The sequence below is a fragment of the Cenococcum geophilum genome (genome assembly GCF_001692895.1).
Source record: "Cenococcum geophilum 1.58 unplaced genomic scaffold K441scaffold_3, whole genome shotgun sequence".
NCBI classification, from domain to species: domain Eukaryota; kingdom Fungi; phylum Ascomycota; class Dothideomycetes; order Gloniales; family Gloniaceae; genus Cenococcum; species Cenococcum geophilum.
This window is the reverse complement of record NW_027137561.1, coordinates 3,211,944-3,227,196: the sequence shown is the minus strand read 5'-3', so window position 1 is coordinate 3,227,196 and position 15,253 is coordinate 3,211,944. Positions and strand designations below refer to the sequence as shown.

The window sequence follows — 15,253 nt, the reverse complement described above, 5'->3', positions numbered from 1 at the left end:
AATAAAGCTTTGGAATATAATAGCGTATTATTAGGGTTAACAACAGCCTAACTTCTTAAGTGGTTGGGTTAATAACTTTAAAAAGAGGAATTAAATATTAAGATAAAAGCTATACGGCGAGGCTAGGTTAGTAAATATAGAAGGCGCTAAGGAGCGCATATAGGAGCTTAGGGTTATTGTAGATGCGTACCCAAATTAAGACGTTTATAATATAGATAAGGCAGGGCTTTTCTATAAGGCCACGCCGGATATAGGACTTGCAACTATAGGGTAATTAGGCACTAAAAAGCAGAAGGAGCGTATTATAACCGTTTACTACAGCAACGCAGACGGCAGCCATATTATACCCCTATAGATTATTAAAAGAGCGAAAAATCCTTAATATTTTAGGACGTAGTGTAGCAACCTAAGGGGCCTTAACTTTGCCTAGAGGTTTAATAAAAAGGTATAGATAACGGGGTTAATATTCCTTAATTATATTAAGTGGTTTAACGGCTTAATGGGCAGTAGAAAGGTCCTCCTACTTATTAATTCCACTCTTAGCCATACTAGGGGTATGCTTATAATATTAGAGCACGCTAGCTTGCTTAATACTAGGGTTAAATTCCTGCCTAAAAACGTTACCTCTCTCTATTAGCCTCTAGATTAGGGTATAATTTAAACCTTTAAAGCCTATTACCGCCGCTACTAGCTGTCCTATATGGTAGATCAGGTAGAGTAAGATAGGAACCCCCTTAAGATAATAAACGTACTTAGGGCCGTTTAATGGGCCATTGCAGTATGGCATAAAATTAGCCCTTAAACCGTAATAAATTGCTTTACACATTTAACAATCTTTGGACCTCGCGAGGGCCCCTAAAGTACGCCAAGCGGGTACAGCAAGCCTCAGCTTAAGGCCGAATTTGAGGCGTATTTACAGCGGCTTGGCCAGGCAGGGCAAATTAGTTAATTAATGGCTATTAGTAACTTCATTAATCTAGATAAGGAGGACGCTTTAACAGAGCCTAAGGCCTCCTCGTCATAGGAAGCAATTAAGGCCTCAATTATAGCTTTATATAATGCGCCAGATAACAAAAAAAGCGATAATAAGGTTAAGCCACAAGTTATTAAGCTTAATAAGGCTTTAGATACACTAGAGCGCCTTAAGCTCTATAAGGGGCAGCAAGAGGAGGGTAATAAGACTCTAATTACGGTTCTTATAAAGGCAGAGAGAGTAATTCGAGGCCGTCGAGTTGCGCGAGTAAAGCAGACAACTATCACGAGCTTCTTTAAGTAGTTATGGATAGAGAGAAGAGTTAATTTAGCCCCTTGCAGCGATTAATAAGTGAGCTCGCAATATAACGTTTCCATACGGCATAACGTTTAACCCCCCTACTCCCGAGCTGAACGGTATAGCGAGGTTTTACTGTATAGCGAAGGTCGGATACCTTGTAAGGCTAAGCGCCTGTCCCCTCACAGTAGTATCTAAATTAACTTAGTGTCTTTTAGGCTATTATATTATTATTAACTAACTTAGAAGCAGGCAGGTAGTATTACAGGTAGTAAGAATAGTAGTAAGAATAATGCTAAGTTAAGATACTACTGTAAGTGACGTTTTAACCTAAACAGGAATAATCTAAGCCTATTTAGGCAGGGAGTGTATAATTATCATCGACCGTGAAATATTCGTTGAGCATCGTGTAAGTCTTCCTAAATTGTCCTGGATCGACGTTGGTCGGCCGGGATTTGCCTTCTCCTGATGCTGGTTATGAAGAACATTGATCAACTCGTCCAGGGTTGTGGGGTTTGAAGCCGTATTGTCAATTTAAAAAAAAAGCAATACCTTACAATCAAGGAATAAACACTCACCAAATAAAACGTTGCAATCACCTCAGAGTTTCTTGATGTAATCGATAAAAGCGGCGTTATTACCAGATAGGCGATGTATATTGTGGATGAGATACGGGATTTTAGAGATATCTAACGTGTATTCGTAATAACAGAGAATTTATGAACTGTAAGAAACAATCTAAGACCTGGAAATATGAGCTGCAGGACGGCAATGTGGCAGATTGAAAAAATGCGCTGTATCCCGGTTTGCTGCGTGATAGAAACAGGTAAAGAGTACACTTGGGCACAAATAAAAGCTGACCCAGAAGCTGACGGGCCCATCTCTATCAGTGTCCCCATTTCCATTTTCAACGCCAACAAGCAATGCGCCATACTCTTTTAAAACCTTCCCACCAGTACTCCCTTACACTTTTTTGTCACTTTACAGTTCTTACTGCCGACGTCTAAACAAAGAACTCCATGATTCTCCGGATCGATTCGCTCAACGAGCCAGCGCTGGCGTTTCGCATATTCACACTTCTAGACCTTCCCATCCACCAAGCGACAACTCCTATGGCCACAGCAAGACCAAGAGCACCGGCTGGCCGCCTGTATAGCCATATCTGTCGCTTGACTCCTCTGACAATTTTCTGGATTGCTTTTGTTCTCCGCATCTCCGCATCTTGCTTGTTGAGGAATGTCTCTCCATCCTGGATAGTTTGTCTCGCAACATCAGACGGGTTTCGAGTCGTTTTGAGGACGCTGTGAGAGGAGATCTGACGCCAAGCGCGATAAGGAAGGGACTCGGGAGGATGGTTGTCGAATAGTGTAACGGTTTTTGTGATAAGTAGCTCGAGGTCGAGGGGCTTGGGAAGCTTCGAGAGGATCGAGTGCAGCATCTCTGGTTCGTCGGGGGGGATTTCGAGAAGCTCGTCCTTGCGTGCGAGAACGATCTAGACAATTAGCATACGTTTCAGGGCGTCATTCTGGGTAAACAGATCAGTCTACTCACCACAGCGAAGAAGTACACGGGTATGACCGCTTCTCTGGCCAGGAAGAAGTCGAACAGCCGTGCAATATCGCCATACTCCTGTATATCATGCGCATAGAGTGTCAAGGTTGCTGCCAAGGCGAAGAAGGGCTGAGTCTGTGAAAGATGCCTGCGCACAATTGGATCCACAGTGTCCAGGATTGCAGGTAGGAGGTGGAGATGTGAAATCGCAGCATCTAGAGATGGTAGCATGAAATCGCGTATTCGCAGGAGTGAAAGACGTGTCACCGTTGATGGGGCTTGATCTGATCCCAACACGAGAAGTATGACCTGCACAATATCATGATAGCCTTGAAAGTAGCACAAAGCTGGGTATCTTCTGAGAACTTCAGTGATGACATCTGAGAGCTCTTGCTTCCGCCATTCGAGCTGCTTATCGGACTGATCTGCAGAGCATGCTATTAGCCGCGGGGAATTCGTGGGAAGGGCGAGTGGCTTTACTATTCGGATAATAGACAAAGGACCGGTTGACGTCGAGCTTGACTTGCTCCTCGTCCCGATGAGGAGGCAGAGAGGTCCAAGGAACCTTAGTACCTGATGGAGCATTGCTTGATCCTAATAAAATTGGCCCTGCAGATGATGGTAAGTTAGTATACGGTAATTGAGGTTATGTACTAGATGCCATACAAGCTGTACGCCGCAGCTTGTCTTCCACAAGTCCATTGCTGCTAGCTGCAAGGGCAATAAGAGCGTCTAGGTCGTCGTTCCTGCATGCCTGCATGATTTGCGTCACCTTGCTCGCTGCGGCAGCTGACAAGGGTGGCGAAGGAGACGCAGCTGTGGTGGACTTCTCGTCGCCAGTGCCATCAGCTGCAGGGTGGGGGGTTTCTGGAGAGCTCTGCGAACGATCCATGAGGCTTCTACTCCATCGTCGAGCAAGAGTTCAGTCTCGCGAAGCAATCCACGCGAGCGGGAGCTGGAGCTGGGTGCGGGCACGGGCATGAGAGGGAGATTGATGGGTTTGGGGCCTTCGTTGTTCGCTTGGGAGCTTCGTGGACGTGTTGTTGCTCCCACGGCGTCCCACGGCGTCCCACGGCGTCCCACGTCGTTCGCCTGGGGCGCTACAGTAGAAAATGGAAGCGCACAAGCGCGCGATTGTGGCTGTCATGGCTCCAAACAGCCCGGCCCAGCGCCACTCGAAGGCTGCCCCTCAGCATCTGAGCTGATAGGCACTTCGCGGGCCCCTGAGCAGCTCTGCATGGATGCCCATTGCCCGACCGCGTTAGAGACGGCTTGCGTGAGAAGGTTGTCATGTTACAATTGCGGTGTCAGATGCTGGTAATACCCCAATTCCGTCTGCACCGTTGCACCGTCGGGTACTTGGGCAACCGCCTCGAACCGGGAGTCTGTTGCCCTCGCAGTCGAAGGTCATATCTCTCTTCTGCCGCTACATTATCTCGCACGATCACCTCACCACTCGTACGTGTACGATCTGATCGCCGCCAGCCGTGATTTGCTGCAGACCGCCTACCGTTCAAGACAGCTGCATCTGGCACTCTTAATGCGGTCGTCGAGACCGCTGGCGCGAGAGGCTTAATAGGACCTCTTGCGGTCTGCAGACCACACTGATCAGATCCCCTGCCCCTCCACCAAACTGCATTTCGCTCCGCCGCACTTGCCGCCGCCCTGAGCAAGGCTGGAGCCGTAGTCACCACAATGCCGCAAGAACTCCCACAACCCATCACATCAACCATCCAGGTTTCCAGGCCTCCGCCGTTCTAGCATTAAGACTGCCAGCTTGCCTCCCAGCGCCTCTCCTAGCATATCATCTCTACTTCTTTCTCAACTAAAATCGTAATTTTCCGTGTCAGATTCGGTTCCACAATCGGGGCCTCGCAGAATTTTGCCCCAATCAGACCAAGAGCAGGCGCCTAGTTCTCGTTTGGTTTCCCTTCCCCTTCAGCTCGCTCACTAGAGGGCACGAGCAGAAAACTCCGCATTGTAACACAACAACTCAAGAGTCGCTCTCAAGTGCTTTATTTGACCTTTCTTGACCTCTAGCTGGTCGACAGCTTTCCTGACAGCCTTGCAGATATTTTCAGCATGTCTATTCAGACTGGCGTCCTCGTTAATGGGGAGTGGACTACGAGAAGTGTTGACATTCATCAAATTCTAGCGAGAAATCGCCAACAGTCCGAAGCAAAAAAGAAAAAGCCAGAGATTAGTATGCCAGAAGAGAAGGTGGTGTTGGGAGTCCTATCGCGAACTGTACTGCAGAGTCCCATGATTGACTGGATCATCCCTGCTAGAATTCGAGAGAAGAGCAAGAATGACGTCGTCTTTATCGGTGAGGATTTTGTTCATATTAAAGAAATTCGAGCAGATGGCCACCTCAACCATGTGGCTACTAAAGCCGACTTCGGTTGTCGTATCAGGGCTGCCCGAGTCTTTGGAGAACCTCGAAAGCCCATGCTGGACTCGCGAATCAAGGTGGAAGAAACGGACACTGCAATGGATCTCGATTCTCCAGACATCATTCCTCCACAGGTTCTTGTGCTCACACTCGAGTCCAGAGCTATGATGTTCTTGTTTGCTGAGCAACACCAGACTGGGAAGGTCACGTTTTCTCAATGCACCGTACCGCTGCCTGCCGGAACTTCATTTCTTGAGCAGCCCGGCAAACACCTAGCCGTCGACCCTAAGTCTCGGGCCATTGCGGTTGCTGCCTGCGAAGGAACCTTCCTTCTGTATTCTACCAAGAGTATGGCCACCTGGAAGGAAGAAAGTGCATTCCAACTGCGTGATCCTATCATCGAAGAGCGAGCTTACAAGGTTGATGGCGTCATTCTGAAAATTGAGTTTCTTTCTTCAGCACTGAGCGACGACCACCATGTCATACTCCTGATTGTTTTTTCCAAGGGAGGACGGACAAGGATGTCGTGTTATGACTGGGATTCATCCAAGGGTCTAGGGTCGGTCGCGATAAGAGCGGAGAGACAGCCGTTAGAGAAAGGTGGGTATTCATCACCCGGCTCACGTCTCGATGTCTCAACGGAAAGAAAGATATTTCTTGTGAAGCATCAGAGAGTAGAAACCAGCCAGCCTTCTCAATGATAGTCACCCGCGCATACTATAGCATTACTAACACGTGATTACAGAAGAAAGAACCCCCTTATTTATTATTCCACTTCAGCAGTCTCCCGGTTTCTTACTAGTGGCCCGACAGTGCATTTCACTATATCAAAATATTCTTTCAGGGACCGCTAAAAGAGATCCAGTTCCTATCAACGAGGAGTATCCGCGGTACCCAGGTAGTTCAAAGAGGAAGCCTCTTTGGACCCATTGGGCGAGAATGGCCCGTAACTGGGAAGCTCAGGGCAAACTGGATGAGAATTTCTACATCATCAGAGAAGATGGTATTGTTCACTATGTTCAAGTTAATCCCGAAACCCATGCGACAGCCACGAGTGCGGGACAGTTTGGGTGTACGGTAGACTCTGCATTTGCGAGTCTTGACGTTGGACGCAATTTCTTTTCGCTTCGAAACCCAGACGTCTTGATTGCCGCAGGGAACATGAGTTACGGGGAACTCATCAAGATCGGGGCGTGGGAGAACGACTCCCGCAAGCGTTCACGTGCAGAAACCATGGAGCTCGAGTATCTTGAATCACTACCAAACTGGGCACCCATCACCGACACGATGGTCTCCAGGCTGCCAGGCGTCCAAACAGGTTATGACAGACAGCGAGAAGCGTTATTTGCTACCACTGGACGGTCTCCATATGGTGCGGTTTCTGAACTTAGATGGGGACTCAATGCGCTGGTTGGCGCAGCAATCGACAGCCCGGATTTCTCTGGCGTCACAGCAATGTGGACTCTTTACGACGCCGCTCATGACGGCACTTTTTTTCTGCTGTCTTTTCCATTGGGCAGCTATTTATTTCATCTCTCTATTCCATCTTTGGAAATCACTGATGATTTTGGCGAACAGTGCGGCATTCAACTCGGCGAAGAAACACTTGCCGCCAGCTCCATTGGGTCATACTGGGCTGTCCAGGTCACCCAGAAAGCCATATACCTACTCAATTCTTCCAGTGCTGATGGTGTATTACTCCGCGATGATACTGTCGAATTTCCGCCCGACACAACCGCTCTTGCAGCAGCAGTACACTCCCAGTTTCCTCTTGTCGTCACGGCCATTCGACATGATACCGAGACCCGACTTGAGCTTGGGCAAATTGTCAACCTTGAAGGCAAGGCTTCACTCGAAAATAAGGCCACTCATTCTTTGCCAGCCGACCCAACGTGTTTATCTATTGTCGACATAGACGGAATACCGCATGCATTCGTCGGAACCACAAATGCCTTCTTGCTCCTGTTTCGGATAGATGGGCATGGCCTCACGCTAGTGGTAGAAGAGCGGGTAGATGGTGACGCTCTTCGAGGTTCTCCTATTGTGTGCGAGAACGTAGCTCTACTCACTTCCAAGTCCGCAGATGGCGCACACGTGCTTGTCTGTGGCATGCGTGACGGCAGCCTCTACAGCTTTGATTTACGCAGCCGAGGCGAAGAGACACTCGAACCCTGTAGGTTCATACCTTTTTAATGTACTTTTTGCTGTACGGCCCAAATCTAATTAAGATTATAGTAATTTCGCTTAGCTTCAAAAATATCACCAACATGGGAAATACATCCGCTCGAGTTATACAGAGTGATATTGAAGGATCAACCGCATTTGTTATATGCGGCTCGGACTTATGTCGCTTAAATTTCCCTGGAGACCGAGCTTCAGATCTTCAAATAGATAGCGTATGGTTTACTGATCGTAATCAACCCGGATATCAACAGTCGGCCATTTCAGCATTCGTTCTCATTCCGTCTGAGGGATATAGCAGCAGCGAATTGGCTAGCTATCTCATAGCCATTTCTGGATCTAAACTCCTCGTTGCGCAGCTTGATGATGAGATCAAATCAGTACCACGTCGGCTCAATCTAAGATACACCCCATATAGGCTTATGTATTCAGAACGTTTACGCATGATGGTTGTTGCAACAACAAAAATAAAGGAAAGAACCCCAAAGGCGCGCAGCAGAATGGGACGTCGCACTGTCCGATCCGTGGTCCAACTACTTCGTCTTGAGGAGAAATATTCTGGAGGTCTGGGCCAAGCCGAAGATGAACACGAGAGGCCTGTTGAAGGGAACACTCACGACAAACTTATCGCAGGCGAATGCGTGTTGTGGCCTCACGAGAGGGCATACGCTCTTCTGGATTGGACATACGACGATGGGACGGGTAAAAAGTACGGATTCCTCGTAGTAGGAACAGGATATCCTGACGGAGATAGCCAGAAAGGTCGCATGCTGTTCCTTCGGACGCATGTTGAGGGAAATGGGAAAGTATCATTCTACCCAGCCAAAATCAGGAACTTGGACCGACCTGTATACGCCATATCCACATACAAGGAAAATCGCCTAATCTTTACGTCTGGTGATTCTCTCCATATTGACGAATTCTCCGTGGAGGAGAAAAAGTGAGCCTCATACCATCTTCAGGATATGTGCAGCAGATGATCACTAATATTTTTAAGCACTAGATTAGTTCCGCTCTGCAAGCAGAAATTAACCTCAGCTGGCATTCAAATCACAACTTCTCCTCCTTTGATTTACGTGTCAACCTCTCAGGACTCGCTACTCGCTTTTGAGTTGAAAACTACAACATCTGGACACCCTTTTCTGGATACCCTGTTTAGCGATGGTAGATCCAGGGTTTCTCTTCATCACCTTATTGTTCCAATTCCTCTTGCCGAAGGCCAGGTTAGTAAAAAGCCAAATCAAGAAGTCTCCTCACCGAAATCAACCTCAAAAAGTACTACCCCTAAATACCGCACGTTGGTTCTCATATCCGATAAATACTCTTCCTTAACTGGCCTCGTCCAACCTGTTAATCGTACACTTCGATCTGCTGCTCCAACTGTCTTCGAAGCGTCTCTTCCACGTTCTGTGACACGTCTCCGCCGCGGCACTATCAGACCACCCTGGCGTAGCACCAACCCACCTTCTACCAATACATCAACAACCGGACGTAGTAGTCATTCTCATTTTACAAACGGCGAAACATCTATGTCTTCTAAACTAGCTTCCAGCCGATCTGTTCCCGGTGTCCTTATAGACGACATCATTGGTACCGCAACCGATGGTACCCTCTTCGCCTTCAGTATTCTAGACGAGCCGGCATGGCGCTTCCTCAAATTCCTTGAAAACCTGCTACGTGCTAAAGAAAGCCTTAAGCCTAAACCTGATTTCCGTGAAGAGAAGGGGGAGAAAAGCTACATAACCCGTAGAGATGTGGATCCAGAACCAGACCCAAGAGCTTATGGGCAGTCCACAGCTTACCACATTAATGGAGATGTGCTGGCCTCATTATTGGAAGGATATGGTTCCCAAAAGAGCTCCTTGCGCCAACTTGTTTCTGAAGGTACAGATGATGAAGTACCAGAAATGTTCAAGGAATTATTCCAGGAGGTCTTACCTCAGGCTGCTCATTCCAACGGTTTTACGGACGAAGACGAAGCAGACGAACATATGATCTCATGTGTGATGCAGTGGTTGAGAGGTGTTTTGGAATCCATACTCTAATTCATTACCAAAGGGCGGATAAGTCAGACCATTAGCGCCAGAACCGGGGTTGGACCTGTTGTTTAATTTTCGCCTGGCTCGATAATTGGAGGTTCTCTCGCTGTATACATAGACGGGCGGAAATCGCCTTATTTTCCCTGTCCATATCCAATAACTTTCTCTCATTACGTAGATGTCTACAGCGGTAACCTGACAAACGCGAATAAATAATAATTTATGGTATCCTTGCATGATCGTAAGTTTTTCAAGGGCAGCGCAAGGAGCTAAGGTAAAAGAGCAACCCTTATCTGCAAGTATCGACCCGCTGATGCTAGTAATACAGTACTATTGCGTTCCCATGCCTGCCCTCCCGGATATCCCGGACGACGCTTTCACATGAACGTTCCCTCATTCCATCCCTTGTCAAACCCACCAATTGATCAGCATAACTATAAAGCTTACTTTCACTTCACCGATAACCTGCCGGCTAAAAACTTGGGATGCCGATCGACGATGATTTCAACGTTCACAACGGTTCAGCACCTCCACTATCATCCTTGGCTCAAGGATGCCTCTGCCATGCTATTCAAGAATTCAACCCTACCCCCTTGGTCTTACACCAAAAAATGCAACCTCCCAAGAAGCGTAATCCCAGCCTAGGCAGTCTTCACATCACCTAACACGACCCCATGCCACCGCATGCTAGCTCCCGCCTCCAGGATACGCACCAAACAACAGCCGCAAGACCCGACGCGATATCACACCCGGGCGCAGCCAAGCACCAGCACACGGACATGACACAGCTAAAAAGAATCCATTTTCCTTACATCTATCTAGTCTGAATCGCGAAAAAAAGCCATGCATCCATGTTTCCTCCACCCTTTCCGCGCAAACTAGTATACAGCAACCATGGGCTCGGACAGTTCCGCTCTGCATCGGACCGCGCAACAAGTAAAAAGGGAAAATATGGGGAGGAAGACGGGAAAAGAGAGAACGACGATAATTCCATGAGCCGAGAACCCCGGAACCCCGATGACCGCGCCCTTGGGCACACCCTAAAAAAACACGCCTGATATCCAAGAGGGAAAGGTGACCATCTCCATCATCCACACCCCCACACCTCACACCTCACACTATCATCGTTCGGGCAAACCTGAAGACCAGATAGACAGACGACAGACGACCAGAAACCAGAGACTAAAGCTCACACTCTAGCCTCCATCCTCCACCCTCCACCCTCCGCCTCTCAACCTGCCTCACCCCTTAAATCTCCAACCGCCCAAACCCCTCCGCCTCCCCCTCCACCGGCCCTGACTCTGCTCCATCACCACCCACCCTCTTAACCCCCATCTTCTCCTCCCCCTTGCCCACCCCAAACCCCCTCACCGCCTCCTCAAGCACCCTAACCGCCTCCTCAACCCCTATCCCCCCTCCAACCCCGATCTCCGCTCCAACCCTCCTCGCCGCATCCTCCAGCCCACGCACCCGTTTCTGGAACGCCAGCCGATCCAGGAACAGTTGCTGCCGGCGGCGCTCGAGATCGCGGCGCTCGGCCGAGAGGAGGGTCTCGAGCTCGTTGAACTGGGTGAGTTTGAGCGAGAGTTTTTGGAGCTGCAGGTTCACGGCGCCGGAGACGAGGCGCGTGATGTGGCGCTCCTCGTGCGAGGCGAGGGCGGAGGCGCGGGCGGCGGAGAGGGCGAGCGGGATCGTAGCGAGGGGGTTGCCTTGGTTTGGCGGGGAAGCGCAGGCGGAGGCGGAGGCGGAAGTGGTCGTGGCGACCATGTTGGCCGAGGTGGGCTGCGGGGAGCTGGTGGTGGCGGCGGTGGTGGGGTCGACGTCCATGGCGTCTTCGTTCTTGACTTCGGAGGCGGCCTTTTCCTTGCCCTTGCCGGCCTCGGCGGCCGTGGGCGCCTTCTCGAGTTTCTCGAGCAGCGTGCGGCGCAGCTCGTCGACGCTCTTGCCCGCCGCGGCGGCCGTAACGCTAGGCTCGGCGAGGGTCGCCAAGAAGCCCATGACGCTCATGACTGGGTTGTCGGCCTGTGCGAAGGGCACCCGGCCGCTACTGAGGTAGCCTAGCGACGCCGCGGCGGAGTCTGCGCCCGGGTGCTGCCCGACGTCCGCCTCGAGGTACTTGTCTTCGATCTCGAGCTGCAGGAATTTCAGAACGCATTCCTCCCGCGTGCGCGTGCCGACGTGGTCGGAGACGCTGTTCCAGTCCTCGTCGAAGAGCTCCAGCCCTTCGAGTAGCAGCAGCGTTTCGGCGTCTGTCCATGGCGCGTCGCGGTCTGGCAGCGCTGAGTACTTCTCGTTCTCGATCTTGGTGTATTCGGCGGCTTTGCTGGAGGAGGGGAAGCGGCCTTCGAGGAAGCAGTTCGGGCAGAGGTCGTATTTAACCATCGCGGCCGTCTTGCCCTGAGCAGAGTGGGGGGCGGATTTGGCATTGTGGTAGCGCACGCGCGTGCAGTCGATACCACAGGAGTAGCAGTGGAATTGTTTACCGGGTTCTTTGAGCGCTTCCTCAAGGGTCTTAGTGTCAGCAGATGTGGATGTGCCGTTAGCAGCGCTTTCGCCGTTCGCAGGTTTATCCTTGGATTCTACTGGGGTAGCTTCCTTGCCGTTGGATTCGTAGATGTTGCGTCGGATTTCCAGGTTCAGGTCTGACTTTGAGGGAGGTGCGGCGCTGGATAATCTTTCAGTGGCTGTGAAAGGCTTCCCTGCTGTGGTAGTTGACCCAGGTGCTGGTTGGTGTGCCTGTAATCCTCGTGGAGTATCCGCTGTGATCCGGAAGTGGCCTGTGAACGGTGGTCCGATATTGGAGGGTCTCGTGTCAGGATCGACCTGAAAGAGTATAAGCTACTACGATCTGTGAGATGATTTCGAGCCACTTACTTGGTAGTTTATTAAACCCCATTGCTCTAAGAATGCATGTACGCGCATGATGGCGCACACATCGCCAGCAAGATTGCGCCTACAGGCCGTAACTGTCAAATATTCGGCTGGGTTTAATCGATAAGTGTTGACCATGAAATCTCTGTAGTCTGTGTACACAGCTGGCGTCTTGCTCCGATTCCGACTGTTGAAAAACTCTGGGAGCGCCTTCCTCTCCAGATTGTGTATTTTATGCATGTCGAACCAAGTGCTATAGCTTGGTAGGATGATGGCGTGTGTCTGTGCAATGAGATGTGAACGCGCCGACGTCTCTATCGCGGTTTTCGTCTGGCCATCCGTTGCTCCATCAGCCGCTTCGCCAGCTTCTTTCTCGGGGCTCTCTTTCTTCGCTGGCTCCTCCACTCCGGTCATTTCCTCATCCTCTTGCGCATCCGCATCGTCGTTCTCCGGCCGCGGTCCATCTGGTGCATCGAGAAGGTTGTCTGATACAACGGCTGGTGTAGTAGCGGACGGTTCGCGCGAAGAGTCCTTCACGGACAGGGAGGTTTGCTCTTGATCTTCAAACATTGATATGTCTATACTCGAAAGTTCAGAGTTCGTACAAGCAGTGACATTGGCGGGCGGCGAATCCATGGGGGCTGAATCCACAAGGAAACGAGCAACGGGGTCATAGGCATGGAAGGCGGATCAAGACATAGTAGATCGCACAGGATGTAAAGCAGAGTGAAGGCAGAGGAGCAGAGCGAAGCGTACCTTGTTCAATTTGCACTTCTGGGGCGTCCGCGTGCGCATCAGCACCACCTTCCTCTCCTGTAAAGTTGTTGTAAGTGTCTTGAGCGGTAGTTGCTGTGAGTGAGTCGTCGGCCATGATAGTGCGAAGAGGTTCAAATGGTGAATGCGACTGCCAACAGGCGCGCGAAAGGGCGATTAAGGGAAGGATTGCGACCTGACGCTGGCGGGGGTAGTATAGTCGCAGAGAGTAGAGGAGGGGAATTAGGGTGATTGTATTAGATGGAGGCAACGAATGAAGGGTCAAGCCTCTACTATTCGATGTTGGTTGAGCTGGGCGCGTCAACTTTCGCGAATATCCCCCAGCGCTGGCTGGATTGAGAATAATTCGAGTCACGTGAGAATAAGCTTGGCATGCGGCTCTTCACGGCATCAATGAAGCGAAGCAAGCCGAGGTTCATCATTCTCCGGTCTTCATTCTCAGTCCCTATTCCCACCATTTCCTCTATTCCTACCACCAATTCCTTTCCTTCTCATCTACTCCTTTCTTTTCCCTACTTCTATAATTCCCGTTTCCGCCTCACAACATGCTCTCAGCCGCAAGGAATTCCGTCCTCCGCCAAGCTCGAAAGCAGCTAAGACTTTCGCAACCTACCGCCCTCTCACAATACTGTGTGCTCGCCCGATTACTATCAACACTAGCGGTGCTAGAACAAAGAGAAGGAAAACTCAATATTTCGTCATTGACTGCGGTGACAGCCGCACAGAAGCTCGGGGGCTCCGTGACTGGTTTCGTTGCAGGGAGTGGGGTAAAGGCAGTGGCGGATGAGGCAGCCAAAGTGAAGGGCATAGATAAAGTCATATACGTGGAAAATGGAGCTTATGATAAAGTACGCCAGAGAAGTTCTCGATCTACCGTTTCATCTTGAATTCGTGATTGATCTTTGCCGAACCAGGGTCTGCCAGAGAACTTCGCTCCATTGCTAGTGGAAAACATCAAGAAGGGAGACTACACACATGTGCTCACAGGTCATTCTGCGTTTGGAAAGAATCTTATGCCGCGCGTAGCAGCAATGCTGGATTCGCAGCAGATTTCAGATATTACGGACATTGAGAGTGAAGACAGTGAGTATTATTTTATCGTCTCTCTACCTTCGCATGCGTACTGACCTGGAGCTCCAGCCTTTGTGAGACCCATCTACGCTGGTAACGCCATCCTGACCGTGCAATCGACCGATGGCGTCAAAGTAATTACCGTCCGAGGAACGGCCTTCCCAGCGTGCGAACAAGAGGGAGGCTCAGCAGAAGTAGTGGAAGGAGTGGATCCAAAGGCCGAGTGCCCCACAGAGTGGATATCCGAAGATCTCGCCAAATCAGATCGGCCAGACCTTGCTACAGCAAGCAAAGTTGTGTCGGGTGGACGAGGTTTGAAGTCAAAGGAAGAATTTAACAGATTAATGCCTCCGTTAGCCGATGCCTTGGGAGCTGCGATTGGCGCTTCCAGGGCGGCGGTCGACAGTGGGTTCGCGGACAACAGCCTTCAAGTTGGACAGACGGGGAAGAACGTAGCACCTCAACTCTACCTGTGTGCAGGTATTTCGGGAGCCATTCAACACTTAGCGGGAATGAAGGACAGCAAAGTTATTGCTGCCATTAACAAGGACCCAGATGCGCCAATATTCCAGGTTGCGGATGTTGGTTTGGTAGGAGATTTATTTGAGAAAGTGCCGGAGCTGACAGAAAAGCTCAAGGCGCAGTAAGAATTAGAAGAAACTCACGAAATAAATTTGTATATAGAAACTGTAATGCTACAGAAGCAATATTCGAAATACCGGAACAATGTCCTGCGAGGACTCAATGGCGCTTAGTAAGAGTTGCCTAAGAGGCCGTGATATAGCTTTGATCTTCAACTGCAATATATGTGGAGGGGCCGAAACATTCCTGCAATATGACTGAGCGCTTGGACTAGGCCAAGAAATGCCGGGGGCGATCCGGATAGGAAGACGCAGCTGTTATTTTGATATTCAGATATTCAGATAGGTCGATAATAATCATACACCCCCTAAATAATACGCATACACCCCCTAATTAATATATATATAGCTTTCCGAAATAAGCCTTTACTTTAAGTTTAAAATTTGCGTAAATTTAGCCGCCGTTAAGGTGCTCCTTTTATTGTGGCCCGTGCGCGAACACCAAAACATCAACACGCGTCTC

General features: G+C 49.9%; 7 protein-coding genes across 7 annotated transcripts; 4 read left to right on the top strand and 3 right to left on the bottom strand.

The window, feature by feature from the left end:
* Positions 1 to 451: 451 nt before the first annotated feature.
* On the top strand, positions 452 to 637 carry K441DRAFT_536459 (uncharacterized protein; the record flags this gene model as incomplete). The annotated part of the gene is made up of 1 exon (XM_067642416.1): positions 452 to 637. A coding segment is annotated over one exon (186 nt), but the record flags the coding sequence as incomplete, so codon positions are not given.
* A 429-nt stretch (positions 638 to 1,066) lies between these two features.
* Positions 1,067 to 1,276, top strand: K441DRAFT_537301 (uncharacterized protein; the record flags this gene model as incomplete). Its single annotated transcript, XM_067642471.1, has 1 exon — positions 1,067 to 1,276. A coding segment is annotated over one exon (210 nt), but the record flags the coding sequence as incomplete, so codon positions are not given.
* Positions 1,277 to 1,899: 623 nt separating this feature from the next.
* On the bottom strand, positions 1,900 to 3,892 carry K441DRAFT_692649 (uncharacterized protein). Its single transcript, XM_067652586.1, has 4 exons — positions 3,488 to 3,892; positions 3,302 to 3,430; positions 2,822 to 3,246; positions 1,900 to 2,762 (listed from the first exon to the last, which is right to left on the bottom strand). Exons 1-4 carry the CDS (start codon positions 3,711 to 3,713, stop codon positions 2,274 to 2,276), a joined length of 1,269 nt encoding a protein of 422 aa, XP_067509382.1. The 5' UTR covers positions 3,714 to 3,892; the 3' UTR covers positions 1,900 to 2,273.
* Positions 3,893 to 3,997: 105 nt separating this feature from the next.
* Positions 3,998 to 4,729, bottom strand: K441DRAFT_162607 (uncharacterized protein). The gene has a single exon (XM_067640264.1). It carries the CDS (start codon positions 4,552 to 4,554, stop codon positions 4,129 to 4,131), a length of 426 nt encoding a protein of 141 aa, XP_067509381.1. The 5' UTR covers positions 4,555 to 4,729; the 3' UTR covers positions 3,998 to 4,128.
* A 174-nt stretch (positions 4,730 to 4,903) lies between these two features.
* Positions 4,904 to 9,439, top strand: K441DRAFT_601899 (uncharacterized protein; the record flags this gene model as incomplete). The annotated part of the gene is made up of 5 exons (XM_067645244.1): positions 4,904 to 5,813; positions 5,959 to 7,386; positions 7,449 to 8,334; positions 8,398 to 8,885; positions 8,940 to 9,439. 5 exons carry the CDS (start codon positions 4,904 to 4,906, stop codon positions 9,437 to 9,439), a joined length of 4,212 nt encoding a protein of 1,403 aa, XP_067509380.1.
* Positions 9,440 to 12,174: 2,735 nt separating this feature from the next.
* On the bottom strand, positions 12,175 to 13,372 carry K441DRAFT_652135 (SWIRM-domain-containing protein). The gene is made up of 2 exons (XM_067647321.1): positions 13,061 to 13,372; positions 12,175 to 12,882 (listed from the first exon to the last, which is right to left on the bottom strand). Exons 1-2 carry the CDS (start codon positions 13,173 to 13,175, stop codon positions 12,275 to 12,277), a joined length of 723 nt encoding a protein of 240 aa, XP_067509379.1. The 5' UTR covers positions 13,176 to 13,372; the 3' UTR covers positions 12,175 to 12,274.
* A 138-nt stretch (positions 13,373 to 13,510) lies between these two features.
* Positions 13,511 to 15,102, top strand: K441DRAFT_652134 (electron transfer flavo protein-like protein subunit alpha). The gene is made up of 3 exons (XM_067647320.1): positions 13,511 to 13,926; positions 13,993 to 14,161; positions 14,219 to 15,102. Exons 1-3 carry the CDS (start codon positions 13,624 to 13,626, stop codon positions 14,794 to 14,796), a joined length of 1,050 nt encoding a protein of 349 aa, XP_067509378.1. The 5' UTR covers positions 13,511 to 13,623; the 3' UTR covers positions 14,797 to 15,102.
* Positions 15,103 to 15,253: the final 151 nt, after the last annotated feature.